General features: G+C 33.5%; 2 protein-coding genes across 3 annotated transcripts; both read left to right on the top strand.

Moving 5' to 3' along the window:
• Nucleotides 1–3,199: 3,199 nt before the first annotated feature.
• On the top strand, nucleotides 3,200–6,713 carry LOC105624256 (sulfide:quinone oxidoreductase, mitochondrial). Its single transcript, XM_012205616.1, has 9 exons — nucleotides 3,200–3,227; nucleotides 3,336–3,426; nucleotides 3,691–3,799; nucleotides 3,859–4,083; nucleotides 4,170–4,370; nucleotides 4,442–4,651; nucleotides 4,742–4,928; nucleotides 5,018–5,264; nucleotides 6,653–6,713. Exons 1-9 carry the CDS (start codon nucleotides 3,200–3,202, stop codon nucleotides 6,711–6,713), a joined length of 1,359 nt encoding a protein of 452 aa, XP_012061006.1.
• Nucleotides 6,714–7,160: 447 nt separating this feature from the next.
• LOC105624255 (coatomer subunit zeta-1) lies at nucleotides 7,161–8,515 on the top strand. 2 transcript variants are annotated; one of them, XM_012205614.1, is made up of 5 exons: nucleotides 7,161–7,178; nucleotides 7,596–7,841; nucleotides 7,910–8,043; nucleotides 8,110–8,200; nucleotides 8,292–8,515. In XM_012205614.1, the coding sequence occupies exons 1-5, from the start codon at nucleotides 7,161–7,163 to the stop codon at nucleotides 8,337–8,339; spliced, it is 537 nt and encodes a 178-aa protein (XP_012061004.1). In that variant the 3' UTR covers nucleotides 8,340–8,515. The 2 variants fall into 2 exon arrangements, with proteins under 2 accessions (XP_012061004.1, XP_012061005.1); XM_012205615.1 differs by having other exon boundaries at nucleotides 7,161–7,182; nucleotides 7,615–7,841.
• The last annotated feature ends 6,941 nt before the right edge of the window (nucleotides 8,516–15,456 follow it).

Raw genomic sequence — 15,456 nt, 5'->3', positions numbered from 1 at the left:
GAGAGAGAGAGAGAGACAGAGACAGAGAGATAAAGGAATGTAACTAAACTACCGCTCTCACGTAATCTTGCAAATATTCCCCGGTCGCGCCCAAAAAAGCTCCCTTATGCTCGAGGCTATTCTTTGAGGTCGTTCCCATCATCGCAGCGAGGAGTTCTTCAGATTTACGTCATACGTCCGATCGCCGTTTCATCGCCTTGAAGGATAAAATAAGAAATTATATGACAGAACATGACACACTTATACTAATGAATATTCTGGGGTATCTCATGGCGAAATTAAAAGATCAAAGTTTCAAATATAAGGGAAAAACGACAGGAACTTTTAGGAAACATAAATTACGACAGATAAGATTGTACAATTTCGAATGTGATACAATTTTGCACCACATTCATGAAATAAGATTTGAATTCAATTTTCAAGATTCAAAATTAATCTTTTCCTATTTAATATTCTTCAGTACCTTCCATACAATGAAAGAATTACCAAACTTGAAGCTCAAAAGTTGAATTCAAATTTTATTCCATTCAAAATTGTACTACGTTTAAAATTGTCCATCTTATCCTAAAAGGAATTTAACTTTTAGGATAAGAACGCTTTTTTTTAACGCTATTTTAATTTATGCTTCGTAGAAGTTTCATTTATGTTCTCTTCCTTTACATTAGACTTACACTCCGATCTTTATTTTCGCCAAAGTGTAAATTCCCTCCGTCGAAGTATCATACGATATATAATCGCGTTGAAGAATGTATTGTGTTCGGCGTAAAGGACGATCTATCGTCTATAACGTGAGAGAATGGTTCGCGTAATTCGTCTGCGGCGATTGAATAGAGACCTTCGAGACTCGCTTCCTAACCGACGAACTCACCTTCCGCTTCGTATCTTTCTTTCTTATCTATTTTTTTTCATTTCCTTTTTTAATTTATTCTAGAGACACATGTCTCGTGACTCGAAGCTGTCTGCAAATAGGTCGCGGGTTGAAGTTGACGGCGCGATCCGGGGGACCCGGCTGAATCGGGCCAAGTTTGCCTAAGGCGACATTCAAAAAGTTATCCTCAATAAATGAGAGAAGGAAACGATCATTAAAACCAACTGCCAAAGACTTTTTTTTAACCCTGTCCCTCCGTAAGCGTTAATTTCATGCCACTTACATTTCATTCTTGATCCAGACATTTAAGTTTTAGAAATGTGCACGCACTTGAACGCGAGAGCAATCATGAGAGCAACGGGGGCGGAAGTTCCGCGCGCAACTTCATTCCAGACCTCGCGATGCGTGAATGCGTCCCGTCATGTTGCTTATGAATATGTTATGAGTATGAATATAGCAACGCAAACTTGAAATTGTTTTCGCGCGTTTGTACAGTCGTTTAATTATTCCGTATATGTTATTCATTTCTGTGTAGTTATAAAAAACGAAAATTTAATAAAGAGAGCACATTCTTTATCGCTAAGGCAGACTGAGGTGATTTTCTTTACCTTTTATCTCGTATATGAATACCCAGTAAACGAGAATGGATTAAAATGGATTGAAATTTTTTTCTATTCGAATACGTATTTTAAATAGCGAATACTTTTTTTGAATTTAATTGGATTCAATTGGATGCAATTGGATTGAAAAATTGCATTTCCTATTCAAAATTTTGAATTAAACAGTATTCACAATTGTGTGTTGTACACAGAAAAAGCTAATATTATTTTTAGATTTAAAGGCGTAGAGATCCTATAAATGAATAAAAATGCATTCAGGATTGAAAAGCATTCATTTCAACATTCGTGAACCAATATTTCTGAAAATCTGAATCCATTTCAATTCATTTCAATCCATTCTCTCGTTTGTTGGGTTAAACTTAAATGATTCTGATTGGTCGAATAACTTTTCTAAGATTCCGTTTTCCGAAATTCCGACTGTCATGTGATAGCACCCTCTTTTTCATTTGTAATCAATTAATCTTTTTTTGCAATATAAACGTATCTCGATTAGAATTTCGAATAATCTCGATAAAGATTCAAATTTCAAGATGTTATCAATTTCGTATACTACAGCAATGCCGAATCTATAATATAATATGACACCCTAAATTCTTTTTAAGGTTTTTAAATATAATAAATATAACATTATAAATATAATAGGCAAGGAAAATACATTTTAAAGTTTTTGAAACATTGATTCGTTGTACTGTAAATAATTAAGTAAATTTGATTTTAACACTTATGCCTAAATTCTAAACAAAATTGTAAGGTTCGTAATACATTCTCGTAAGATTTATAAGAATTTTAAAATATATATACCTTTATACGATATTTTTACAGAGCTTTTTACTAGCCATAAGATTTACAAGAAATCATAAATATTTACGAATAATCTTACGTTTTACGATATATACGCATAAAATTAGAATATTAGTTATAAGTTCTTACGAGTTTTACAAGAACAAATTATGAGTCTTACGATTTTGATTAGAATTGACCTATTAATTTGAGATTTCGAATATCTACGGTACTTTATCCATAGTTGGCATAAAAGCATAAAAATTCTCTATTTTAAAAATATTCGAAAAGTAAGTATTATAGTAATTCATATGTATCCAACATGTAAGTAATAAACCCAATGATATAAATAATAAATAAAAATCACGTTATGTATTTTTATTCGATAATTTGAAAACATTTTTTTAGGCGTTAATTATGATATGTAGCGTATATCACGCTATATATCATAATTAATATTATAAGCATATGATTTTTTTATCTAAAAAAATATTTAAAGTAACGAAGATTAAGATAATACTCGAGTCACAAAACATATACACATATTCGAGCTATTCGAACATTTAAAAAATTTCATCAACCAATTGAATATTTTTTATGTACATACATATCTCTTTTCCTCTCGCGTCGTTCGATTCTTTTGAGAAGTCCTAGAAGCCCTCGAAGGTCCCATATCTGTATTTGTAAATTTGTCTTTATGCATGAAGAGGTCCTCCAAGATCGTAACAATTTTCACTCGTGATAATGCACGAGACGTCACATATGCGAAGGATTGCAACGTGGACGGCGTACCTTCGAAGCTATGATTTTCGATTAATCTTTTTTTCGAGTGGTTCACAATATCACGAGATGGCTATGGGTGATGAGTGATGAACAAACATAAGAAATTAACCTATAATAATAAATTCGCTCGTATGTAAACAAGGTATGGATGTCTCGAATCGGCCTACTGGCTTCGGGTTAACATTTTTTTATCGCGTCATGCATATCTTATATGCTGAACAAATTTTTTACAGGCACTCAAATCATATTTATTCTTTATACAGAATCACATGATTGACTTTTAGAATACATCATGTCTCGTCTACTGTTGTCTCACAATCTTATGTTGTCAAAGTATATGTCGCTTAGAAATGAATATAGGCAGATCCATCATTCGTAAGTACAATTTGTTTCACTGATAATGAGCAGAAAATAAGTCTTTATTAAGTATTACTTACTTACTTACTTACTTTATTAAGTATTTATAGTCTGTTCTTGTTTTAAGAGCACCTTAAATAATGTCTTAAAATACTGATATAGCTCTTTAATTAATTCATGATGTCTTAAGATGTATTTTAGATTGTACTTAATCAATCTTAAATGAAAGAATCGTCTATAAATACTTATTTAAGTTTAATATACATAAATCTATCGCATTAGTTGCAAAATCCTGGTGATTGGAGGTGGTACCGCTGGCTGTTCAATGGCTGCAAAACTGTCAAGAAAAATCAATAATCCAGAGCAAGTTATCGTGTTGGAATCCAATGATGTAATAAATAAAAATCACATTATATATTTTTATTCGACAATTTAAAAACATTTTTTTAGGTACATTATTATCAACCCTTGTTTACTTTGGTTGGTGGTGGTATCAGTTCTTATGAATCATCGAAAAAGTATATGAAAGATGTTTTGCCAAAGAAAGCGAAATGGTTGAGAACTTCCGTCGTCGAATTTCAACCAAACGCTAACAAAGTATCAACAGATCATGGAGATACTATACAATATGACATTATGATCATTGCACTTGGTTTGCAATTGTATTGGGACAAAGTAAGACATTAGATAGTAACTGAATTGTATAATATACTTACTTTGTATAATATACTTACAAAACGATGCAAAAATATTTTTCATAGATTCCAGGTCTGTTGGACAGTGTATATGATCCTGATGCACAAGTATGTTCTATTTACGGACCTGATACTGTACCCCATGTTTACCAGAAAATAAAAAACACTGGACAAGGAACTGCGATATTCACGTTACCGAATACTCCAGTTAAATGCCCGGGTGCACCTCAAAAGATCACTTATATTGCCGAGGATTACTACCGCAATGTATGCCTGTATAATTATATGTTAACTTGCAAGAAGAATTTTCAATTAATTATTTATTTTTTTACTTAAAGCACAAATTGCGAAATAACATTGATGTCGTATATAACACTGCGTTGCCAGTTATATTCGCAGTTAAAAAATATGCCGATTCCCTCTGGGACATTTGTAAACAAAGAGACATCACTGTCAACCTTCAAACGAATCTGGTAAAGATAGACCCGAGCAAACGACAAGCCACATTCGAGAAACTAAACTCACCGGGAGAGATATTAGTTCAGGAAGTATGTTTTATCAATAATATGATCAGTATATTTATTTATAAAAGATTAAATATTACCGATATAAATTTAATATTCTTGTTATTGTATTAGTATTCCTTTCTCCATGTGACGCCCCCAATGGGACCACCTTCAGTTTTGAAAAAACATCCAGAGTTGACTAACGAAGCCGGATTTCTCTGCGTTGATCCTAAAACGCTACGACATACGAAATATCCAAATATATTTGGTATAGGTGATTGCACAAGTACACCAAATTCTAAGACAATGGCTGCAATAGGTAAAGAAATAATATATATAATATATATTTTAAATTTAAGAAACAGTAAAATATTGTGATTATATACTTATATCACGTTTGTTAAATAGCCGCACAGGGAAAAGTGTTGTACCAGAATATATTGGATGATTTGGCTGGCAAACCAATGATGATGGCTTATGATGGCTACGCATCATGCCCATTAGTTACTGGTTATGGCAAGTGCATTCTAGCAGAGTTTGACTATAATTTACAACCAAAGGAAACTTTTCCAGTGAATCAAAGCAAAGAATTTTACGTCATGTTTTTGTTAAAGAAATATCTATTTCCATTTATATACTGGCACTTAATGTTAAGGTGAGATAATTTAAATATTAGGTGTACAATTTTACTTCCGCTGTTTTTTTTCCGAAATTCGAGGCTTTATTGTAAAAAACTGGTTATACATTTATGATTCAAAATATTGTCCATCGCTGGCCACTACTTTCTCCCATCTTTCGGGTAGCGTACAAATCCCGCGTCGAAAAAACTGGTCATTTTTTGAGGCTATCCATGAATCGATCCAATTTTTTACTTCTTCATAAGACTGGAAGTGCTGATCAGCCAGGCCATGTGCCATTGATCGAAACAAGTGATAGTTAGAGGGAGTAACGTCTGGAGAATATGGCGGGTGAGGTAGGACTTCCCATTTCAATGTTTCCAAGTATGTCTTGACTACTTTCGCAACATGGGGTCGAGCATTGTCATGCTGCAAAATCACTTTATCGTGTCTCTCGTTGTATTGCGGCCGTTTGTCTTTCAATGCTCGGCTCAAACGCATCAATTGCGTTCGATACCGATCGCCTGTGATTGTTTCAGTCGGTTTTAACAGTTCATAATATACTACGCCGAGCTGGTCCCACCAAATACAGAGCATGACCTTGGAGCCGTGAATATTCGGTTTGGCTGTCGACGTGGAAGCATGGCCGAGAACTCCCCATGATTTTCTGCGCTTGGGATTATCGTAATGAACCCATTTTTCGTCCCCAGTCACAATGCGATGCAGAAATCCCTTCCGTCTTTGCCTTTCAAGCAGCTGTTCACAAGCAAACAAACGCCGTTCAACATCTCTCGGCTTCAATTCGTACGGCACCCAATTTCCTTGCTTCTGAATCATTCCCATGGCTTTGAGGCGTTTTGAAATGGCTTGTTGAGTCACTCCTAATGATCGTGCCAATTCTTCTTGATTTTGACATGAGTCTTGCTCAAGTAATGCTTCCAATTCTGCATCTTCGAAAACCTTCTCTCTTCCACCGCTATGCTGGTCTTCGACGTCAAAATCACCGTTCTTGAAGCGTTGAAACCACTCACGACACGTTCTTTCACTAATAGTGGCCTCACCATAAGTATTTGAGAACATTCGATGAGCCTCAGCCGCAGATTTCTTCATATTGAAGCAAAAAATTAAAACCTCCCGCAAATGACGAGAATTTGGCTCGTAAACTGACATTTTCAATCGAGAATAACTTTATAATGCAGACACAAACTAATGCGACTAATGTTTCTATGGGGTTATGTTGACAGATGCCCAAGTTTATTGTATGACGTCTATGATCTATTTATTTCGACCACCACTTACCGCTAAAGCCATCTATAGGAAAACGGCGGAAGCAAAGTTGTACACCTAATAGACATCACAAATGTATACATGTGTAATCTTTAGCTAAATTTTTGTACATATTACTACATACGGTTTTTACATACAGAGGTTACTGGAACGGACCAGAATTCTTCCGCAAACTTACGAAGGTTCTAAAGAAGGATTAGTGTTCGTCGAAGAAAAATATGTCTTTTTCCGCAACTAAGTTTCCACAATAAGTAAAGAATGACCGTTATGTCTCTAATTAAAGATCATTACACGCACATGTACATGTATAAATATAATCTTTTAGTATATTTATCATATAAAGTTAGACTATAATAAAATTTAATAATATATATAATTATAATACGTGTATGATTTACATGCATTATATGAAATATTTTTACATGTATGTTGAGATATTGTAATTAAAATAATATATTATTGTTAGAATATTTGAAAGAATTTAAATGAGATTCATGAAAATTCTTATTATAAGAAAATATTTAAGTAATCGAGAATTGTAATTGAAATTTTTTTCTTCCTACGAATATTATTCTAGGGAAATTTATATTTAAACAGTTAGTAACACTGGTTTCTGATGGACACGTCAAAATCAATTTGACATAAACATGGATGGTCAACTATTGGTAGGTTTTTAAGACAAATATCAATTATTTTGCCATATATGTCAATTAAAAAAACCTTGAAGCTTATATTTGTGATAAATACATTGTGATATGTTCGCGCGAGAAAACCGCAGTAAATATTTTGAAGTTGCTTAACATAACCTAAACGTGGCACAACGAACTTATTCCTAACTCAATTTCGAATGAGTCACATGGTAAAATCGATTTTTATGTTTAATTCACTCTATTGTATAGTTTTATTTTTTGCATCATTCTTGAAAGGGAAAAGGAAAAGAAAAAAACATTGATTTTGGTCTGCTTAATTAATCAAAATCTTGCACTGCATACATATTCTATTAGATATTCTACTATGTTTTCGTTTGTGAAGATATGTGTAGTTTTATTACTCACAAAATTGAATTCAGAAAATAATTTTAGGAGCCCACGTTGTATACAGTGAAAGGAATGGCCATCCTTGACAATGATGGCAACAGGATACTGGCAAAGTACTATGATAAAAATGTGTTTCCAACATCAAAGGAGCAAAAAACCTTCGAGAAAAATCTGTTTAGTAAAACACACCGAGCAAATGCAGAGATCATCATGTTAGATGGTTTGACTTGCGTCTACAGAAGTAACGTTGATTTGTTTTTCTATGTTATGGGCAGCTCACATGAAAACGAAGTTTGTATACACAACTCTGTCAAGTATTTCGAATATTATCATAGATTAATTTATTGGGCTTGTTTCAGTTGATCTTAATGAGTGTCCTAAACTGCCTGTATGACTCGGTTAGCTCGATTCTCAGAAAGAATGTGGAGAAGAGAGCAGTATTGGATAGCTTGGACATAGTAATGCTAGCGATGGATGAAATTTGCGATGGCGGGTAAATAGAACAATCAGTTAATTTTTAATCAATGTAATATAACAAAATAAAAATTTATCTTTTCAGTATAATTTTGGATGCGGACGCGACGAGTGTGGTGCAGAGGGTAGCACTGCGAACGGATGACATTCCACTTGGAGAACAAACAGTAGCGCAGGTATACCTCATTTTAATGTTATTTTTTTTTTTCAAGTTACAAGTTTACAATTTTGATTCACATATTTGACGAGAATTGTTTTTTATTCTAGGTATTGCAATCAGCTAAAGAACAGCTCAAGTGGTCATTATTAAAATAAATACTTTTTATACATAATTCTTTCTCGTAAACAGGTACGCAATATATATCATAAAATATTGTATAATATAAAACTTCAATGAAAATATCTATAAATTTTTAATTTAAACTGTTCGTTAGTTTATTTTGTCTTAAAAAATTTTGGGAAATATAGAAAATTCTTAGAAACGAAGAAAACTTTTAAATTTTGGTTAGTGTAATCTCCTTTTGTCGATTATATTCTCCTAATACTTTATCAACTTTTAAGATTCTTAATTATTCTAATTTGAAATTCCGAATTTCTAGAAATGCAATTTTTGAAAATTTTTAGAATTTATGCATTTTCTTATGAAACTTTAACAAAATTATAGGTAGTCGATAAAATAACTAGCAATTTTATCTGAAGAAGATATCGACATTTATAATTACCAACAAAAATAGTAAATACTTTTCTCATTAGATGGCGCCATTGATTTGATTCTTAAATGAGTATAGCAACTTAATTTTATTTATCGGAAAGATCCCCGTTTTTTTTTATTTATTTAACATATTTGCAGAATAGATTTTAATATGATACTAATATACTATATATATTAATAATTTTGAAATATTATTTTTTAACTCTTTAACAGCAATATGAAATTTTCGCTCATTCTCTGCAATCTGGATCGTTGAGGTCCTCATTGCAGATTTTTTAAATTATTTTTAAATTATATGTATAAAAATCTGAAAAGATTATTGTATACTTACTTGTGAAATCTTTAACAAATTTTTATCATAATAAAAGTCGAACAACAAGAACATTACCAAACTGGACGTTACCAAGGTTTTTTAAAAGACGAAATCCTGTTTATCTATTCATTTTTTTTTAAATTCTTAAAATTCAATAAAAATCGATTATTCCTTAAAAGACTCCTTATTGCTAGAGAAAGATTAATTATATAAATACTTGTGCGTATACAAATAACTACATACATATTTTAATGGATGTAATTATATTTCGTGTGTGATTTCCATTGTAAGCACGGAAATGTATCCATAATAATAGGAATAAATATGAGGATCATTTCTACGCGATTATAGCGTCGAAATTGGTGAATTTATCGAAATTATATCAGCTTCAATCCCCGCGTGCGTGTCTCTAATGGAATCTCGGTGATGCTGAATTGCTCGCACGAACTTTTTACCCGACGGCCCCCATCGGCGCCCACCGCCCCCCAGGGAAATCCAGTGTGCGAGGGTGGTCCTGGACGAGAGGGGAAGGGAGAAAGGAGATAGAGAGAGAGAGAGGGGGGGGGGGATGGAAGTTAGGTAACGCGGCTCTACGGAGAAGCGGTGCGAGATATACCCTGGTTCTCCGTTTATCCGTCGTCACGTGACGGCGACCCGTGGACGACCCGTTTCGATCGCGTCCGTTGGTTACTCTTTCATCGGTCTCCTCCGCGCTGGGAATTTTCAATTTGATTACAAACTGCCCGAACGCCACCCAGTCTATCCTCCTACATCGCGCGTTTCCGCTTTTCCTCTTTCTCCTCCTCCTCCTCCTCTGCCTCCTCCACCTCGATCCTCCTCTGCCTCCTCTTACTCTTCCACCGTCCTGTTCCATTCTTTCTCGCGCGTGATCCGATGAAAAACTCTCGTCGCTCGATCGCGACGGAATTATTGGCCGGCCGACTTTATTTATGGCATTCATTTTCCTGCTAGAGATCGCAACCCAGGCAATCCACTATTTTTCTCTTTCTCTCTTTCGCTTATTTCTTTTCTTCGTCTCGTTAATTACTTGCTTATTCCGTGCCTGATTTTACCTGATATTATTAATGTTATCTAACCTCAATGCCTAATCAGTCAATGCTGCTATATAATTTACATTTTCTTCTGTTTTTTGTAAATAATTATTTATTAATTATTCTTGCACTATGTAGTAAAGATATTTTAGTATTGAATATCTCTTATTTTATATTATTTTCTTTTTCATTTTATGCAGTTCTAGAACTCGATTTAATTATCACAGAACAAACGACAATTAAATGGATAATTTATTCAGTCGTTTCACTTGATTGAACTATTTCTCGCATAACTACGTACAGATCTTTCTTTATAGCAGAATAATACTTTTCGTGCAAATTTATTTGATTCATAATTTGAAAGAAATAAAAAAAAAGATGAATTAAAATTTCAAGAATTTAAGATAAATTGAAAAATCGATTATTTTATAAATTGAAATAAAAATATACGAATTCCTTTCGTGATATAATCACAGTGAAATAAAATGTCTATTGATCTCAATGGATCACCTTCAGATTTATCGATATGCTTTATCTCTACTTTTCTTTTGATCTTTTTCTTTTCTAACGATCGGTCGTTTTTTTTATGGGAAACATTTCACAAATTTCCTTATAGCTTTCACCGTGCACGTTTTTCGGTTACAAGCCGCGGATTTCCTTTCCCGAAAACCCCACACGAAGTTTCAGTGCTCCATCAATTCCTCTCCTTTTTCCGTCAACGTTCGGTCACGTCGCCCTTTTTTTTCTCACTCTCGCGAGCCGTCGATACCGCGATTTACGACCCGTCAAGCGAGGAAACGAGCAGGACGTTGATAACGACGACACTTTGACGAGAAGCGTGCATCGTTTCCTCCTACTGGCAATGGGAATTAATTCCGGACACGCGCGCGCTTTTTTTCTCGTTACATTATCTTTAAAATATTAAAACTAGAGCTGTGCGATATTAAGTATATACGTTTCTATCCCATGCGTCTCTTTAACGAAGCAGATAGATCAGAACGATACAAGAGTTGTTTCGAGCGAATTGCTGATATTTCTCCTTAATTTGTTTTACTTCAGCGAAGTAAATTTGAAACTATAATTACAATTGCGTTAACCCCTTCAGATTTGATTTTAATAGAATCATGTTAACAATTTTTTTTTAATTCAATTCAAGCACTTTAATAAGTAAGTAATTTATACTTAAACAATTAATTTTTTTTTAATGTTGACTATTTTTTTAACATATATATTTGTTATGTACATCTAGTCTCAGATGATGTCGATAAAATTAAACAATTTCAACAGATAACGGTGATGTTTTCAAATTTGATGTACATTACAATAATTAATACACAGAATCTGAAAAAATTAATGCCCTTCAATAAAAAATCTTAAAAAAAAAAGACAATTATATAGATGCTGTTAATAGAATCGGTATTGCGATATCATTTCGACACCGCCAACGTTATTGCTACTTCGTGGCTGAGAGCTATAAAACGTTAACTTATACATTATCGGGTAGTTTGTCTGGCAATCTTAAATACATCCGAGTACCTTGATGTGCACGTACCGGAAAGAGGCGCTCTTTCGTAAATCAATAACTCCGACAAGAAAGAGAAAGAGAGAAAGAGAGAGAGAAAGAAAGAGAGAAAGGGGGAGGGAGAGGCACATGCTAAATGCGCCCGTTAAACGGACTCGGATCGAATCTCGTTCCTAATGTTCTCGCGCACGGTGGTCCAGGTGGCAAGGGCAATTAAACGTATAAACGGCGTGAATTAGCCGCAAGAATTGGCCTGGCCCGGCGCTTTTCAATGGACCGCGTCCGAGGCTGTCGTTGGGCATCAGGGGCCATTTAACACGATGACATCCCATTTACCACCCCCGCACAAAGACCCCGGCCGCGACTAGACCAGACAAGCAAAGCCCCGGAAACCCATATGTCAGCACGTGCCGCAGTCATTGCGCGCCACGTTGTTCTCTTTCATGCACGATGTATATGGAGCCGAACTCTGGACACCAGACTGTAATCGTCGGTTTTGGAAAATTATTTGCTGGGATAAAGCGACGATCTCGCGATTAATCTAGTTTTGACGTTCGACGGGACTATCTCCACTTCTCTATTCCCTATCCCTGAAATTCACGCGCTGGTATGTACTATGAGCAGTGAAACACTTCTACACGTATCTATTTGTGATATCTTAATTATTTCTACTCCTCGCTACACATCACTATTTTATAAGATTTCTTTTATAGTTCCCTTCCTTTCCTCTCGCTATTATTTGACCATCGCACATCTCTCTTTCTCTCTCATTTATTAATTCTCTCTCATTCATGCAATTTTCTCTGTTTTCATTACATCTAAATAATGTTACATATAATTAGAGTCCGATATCACATTTTGCCCTACGGCCGAAAATATTTGGCCGAAAACGAAATCGAAATTTGTTAAACTTAGATAAGCTCTTACAAAAAAAAAGAGGAAGAGAGAAGCTAACGGAGGTACATTTTTTTCGGCCGGAGTTGAAATTGACATTTTTGGATTAATTCTACAGAAACCGTTTGATTTTTAGAAATCATGATAAATTTATATATTCTTTAAAAAACGAAATTTTATTAAAATATCTATTCTTTTACTATTATTAATAATATAATAATATTGCATCCTCAACTTTTGAAGAAATCAAATCTATTATTAGGATCACATCAAAGTTTGTACTCAAATTGTTTTAAATTCGATCAACGAGTTAATAGCTAAAATTGAACAATTGTTTTTTGGTTTATCAGTGCATTGCAACTTGTACGATGTACTTTATCCACTGAAATTTTCTTTTAATTTCGGCCGAAATCAAATCAAAATTCTGATTTTAAATCGAAATTTCGGTCGGACTCTACATATAATAATGCTGTAAGTAATAACTAAGTAAGTAATAACTAAGTAATAACGATTTATTTGCAACATTGAAATAATAATTTTCATGTTTATGATCAATAATTGAGAGAAAAATCAAAGAAAAAATACTCTCTCTCTCTCTCTCTCTCTCTCTCGTATAATTCTGTGTAAATTTATACGATCTTAATAATGCTGAATGATATATTAAATAATTAATTTTATTGCGAAAAAATATTATATCGGCCTCGACCCGGATATATGATATAACATTCAATACGAGCGTTCTAAGCTTTTAGAATAAATTCTTTTAAATTTTTATGGAAGTATACTGATTCTAGAAACTTACAAGACGTAATTAATACAACAAAAGATTTAAAAATATAATAAGAGTTGAGAAAAAAATTTCGGTTTTTTTTATTGCCCTTTAGTTTCTTTACCTTCGTAACTATTATGTTACAATATTATTTCTGCAACGAACATTATGTTAAACTTATTATTTGAAAATGCCTATTGCAATAAATTACATTTATCCGGATTGATTACAATATCCCATCAGCTATTAAATATTTCATCATTTATGGACCTTTCGAATACATGTTTACAATTTTTCATTTTTACTTTTAATTCTTATCATTCTTCTTACTATATAAATTTTCCTAAAAATAAGATACCCCGCAGCTGAGAAAAAAAATTTATCTACAAAAAGCGAGATTAACTAATCTTGCAAATAGACTAAAGCCGGCGACATACGATTCTTGTCTTTTTGATAGATTGCTAGCTGGATTAAAATCTTGTCATCGTATTGTCGACTGTGATGTTGGCACTATCAACACTGCAGTCAATACGGTGGCAAGATTCTAATCCAGCTAGCAATCCAAAAGAAAACAAGCATCGTGTGCCACCAGCTTAATTTAGGTCCAATTCACGGTTAACTCTTAATCGAGATTCAACTTATTCATTGTCTCTTTCCAATTCTAGAATTGGAAAGAGACAATGAATTATGATTAAGGCCCAGTTACACAACTCACGGTTAACTCTCAACCGAGATTCAATTTGTTTCTCATCTCTTTCCAATTCTAGAATCGGATAAAACCGTGGACTTTGCTTCAAGAAACATAATTGATATTTCCAAATAAGTTTGAAGTATAAACACGGTGTGTTTGAATCTACAGAAAAACTTTGGAAATGAAATGTTCGATATCATTTATCATTCTATGAATTACACTCTTTGTTTCCAAGAGCGCTTAGTCATTCAAATGATATTAAATTTTTAAAGATCAAATTGACTGAAACTATGCTGTTTTGTAGATTATGAAATGCTGATGAAAAGTTTCCTTAGATAATAAAATCATAAAAATTGAACATTTTGCCGTAGCACCATTTGAAGAATTTTGGATCTAATCGGACTGAAAAGATAATATCTTTATCTACATACTGAAAAAAAATATAGTTAATTTTAATAAATATTTAGTTCAATATTGTCAACTAAACATTTACTTACAGTAAGTAAATATTTATCATATCATTCAATAAAAAAAAATATTATTAAATCAAATTAACATTTCTTGTATCAAATAAATATATCTTTATATTTAATAAATATTTAGTTAGCAGTATTCAATTAATTAAAATTAATTAAAATTGACTATATTTTTTTTTCAGTGCAGCTAAACTATTTATTTTTGATAACTATATCTTAATTTGTATGCACAATGCATGATTAAATGCAAAGTCCTTTAAGAATGTTATATGAATAATGTCTTAATCTAAAATAATTTTTTATGACTAATAAAAGAAAATAAATTATAATGACCTATTTGACTTCCTGAAAGTTTTCCTTTGAAAGCGCGAGAATATATAATAGAGAATATATAATTATTGAACATTTGTGTGTCTGCATTTGAATATTTAATTCATCACAGGCATTCAATTTTTAACGTCGTTGTTACATTTCTTTCATGACAGAAAAGATTCTCAGCATCTCTGATGAGAGAAAGAGAAGACTGAGGAAGTCCCTCTGACAAATACGCTGCTGTACGTTATGAATGCTTGATGATGGCGGTTCACGATTCACATTGCGTTCTTGGAAAAGGGGTTGCAAGGGTCGAGGGGAAGATTTCTCCGTCCTTTTTACCGACCATGTATCTTGGCGCGTGTACCTATGTCCCTCCCACTACGATACTCTCTTTCCACCACCTTCGTCCTCCTCGTCGTCGCCTTCGTCGCCACGATCCTTTCCTTCGCTACCGCCAATCATCGACGAGAAACGGAGCGAGAGGTGGTGAAGCGGAACCCTCTCTTTGTTGCCTGACTCGATCGCTACTGAACTACTGCATCAAGACAATACGACAATACTCTTCCGTACTAAATATATTTACGAAAGTCCCGCTGTGCAGCGTTTCTCGAATGAGAGCATTTTCGAAGATAATAATCGCGGTTAATTCGCTATTCCTCGAACTTTAAAATATATGTATCCGCATACT

The sequence above is a fragment of the Atta cephalotes genome, assembly GCF_000143395.1.
Source record: "Atta cephalotes unplaced genomic scaffold scaffold00075, whole genome shotgun sequence".
In the NCBI taxonomy this organism is placed as follows: Eukaryota; Metazoa; Arthropoda; class Insecta; order Hymenoptera; family Formicidae; genus Atta; species Atta cephalotes.
This window is presented reverse-complemented; position numbering and strand designations above follow the sequence as displayed.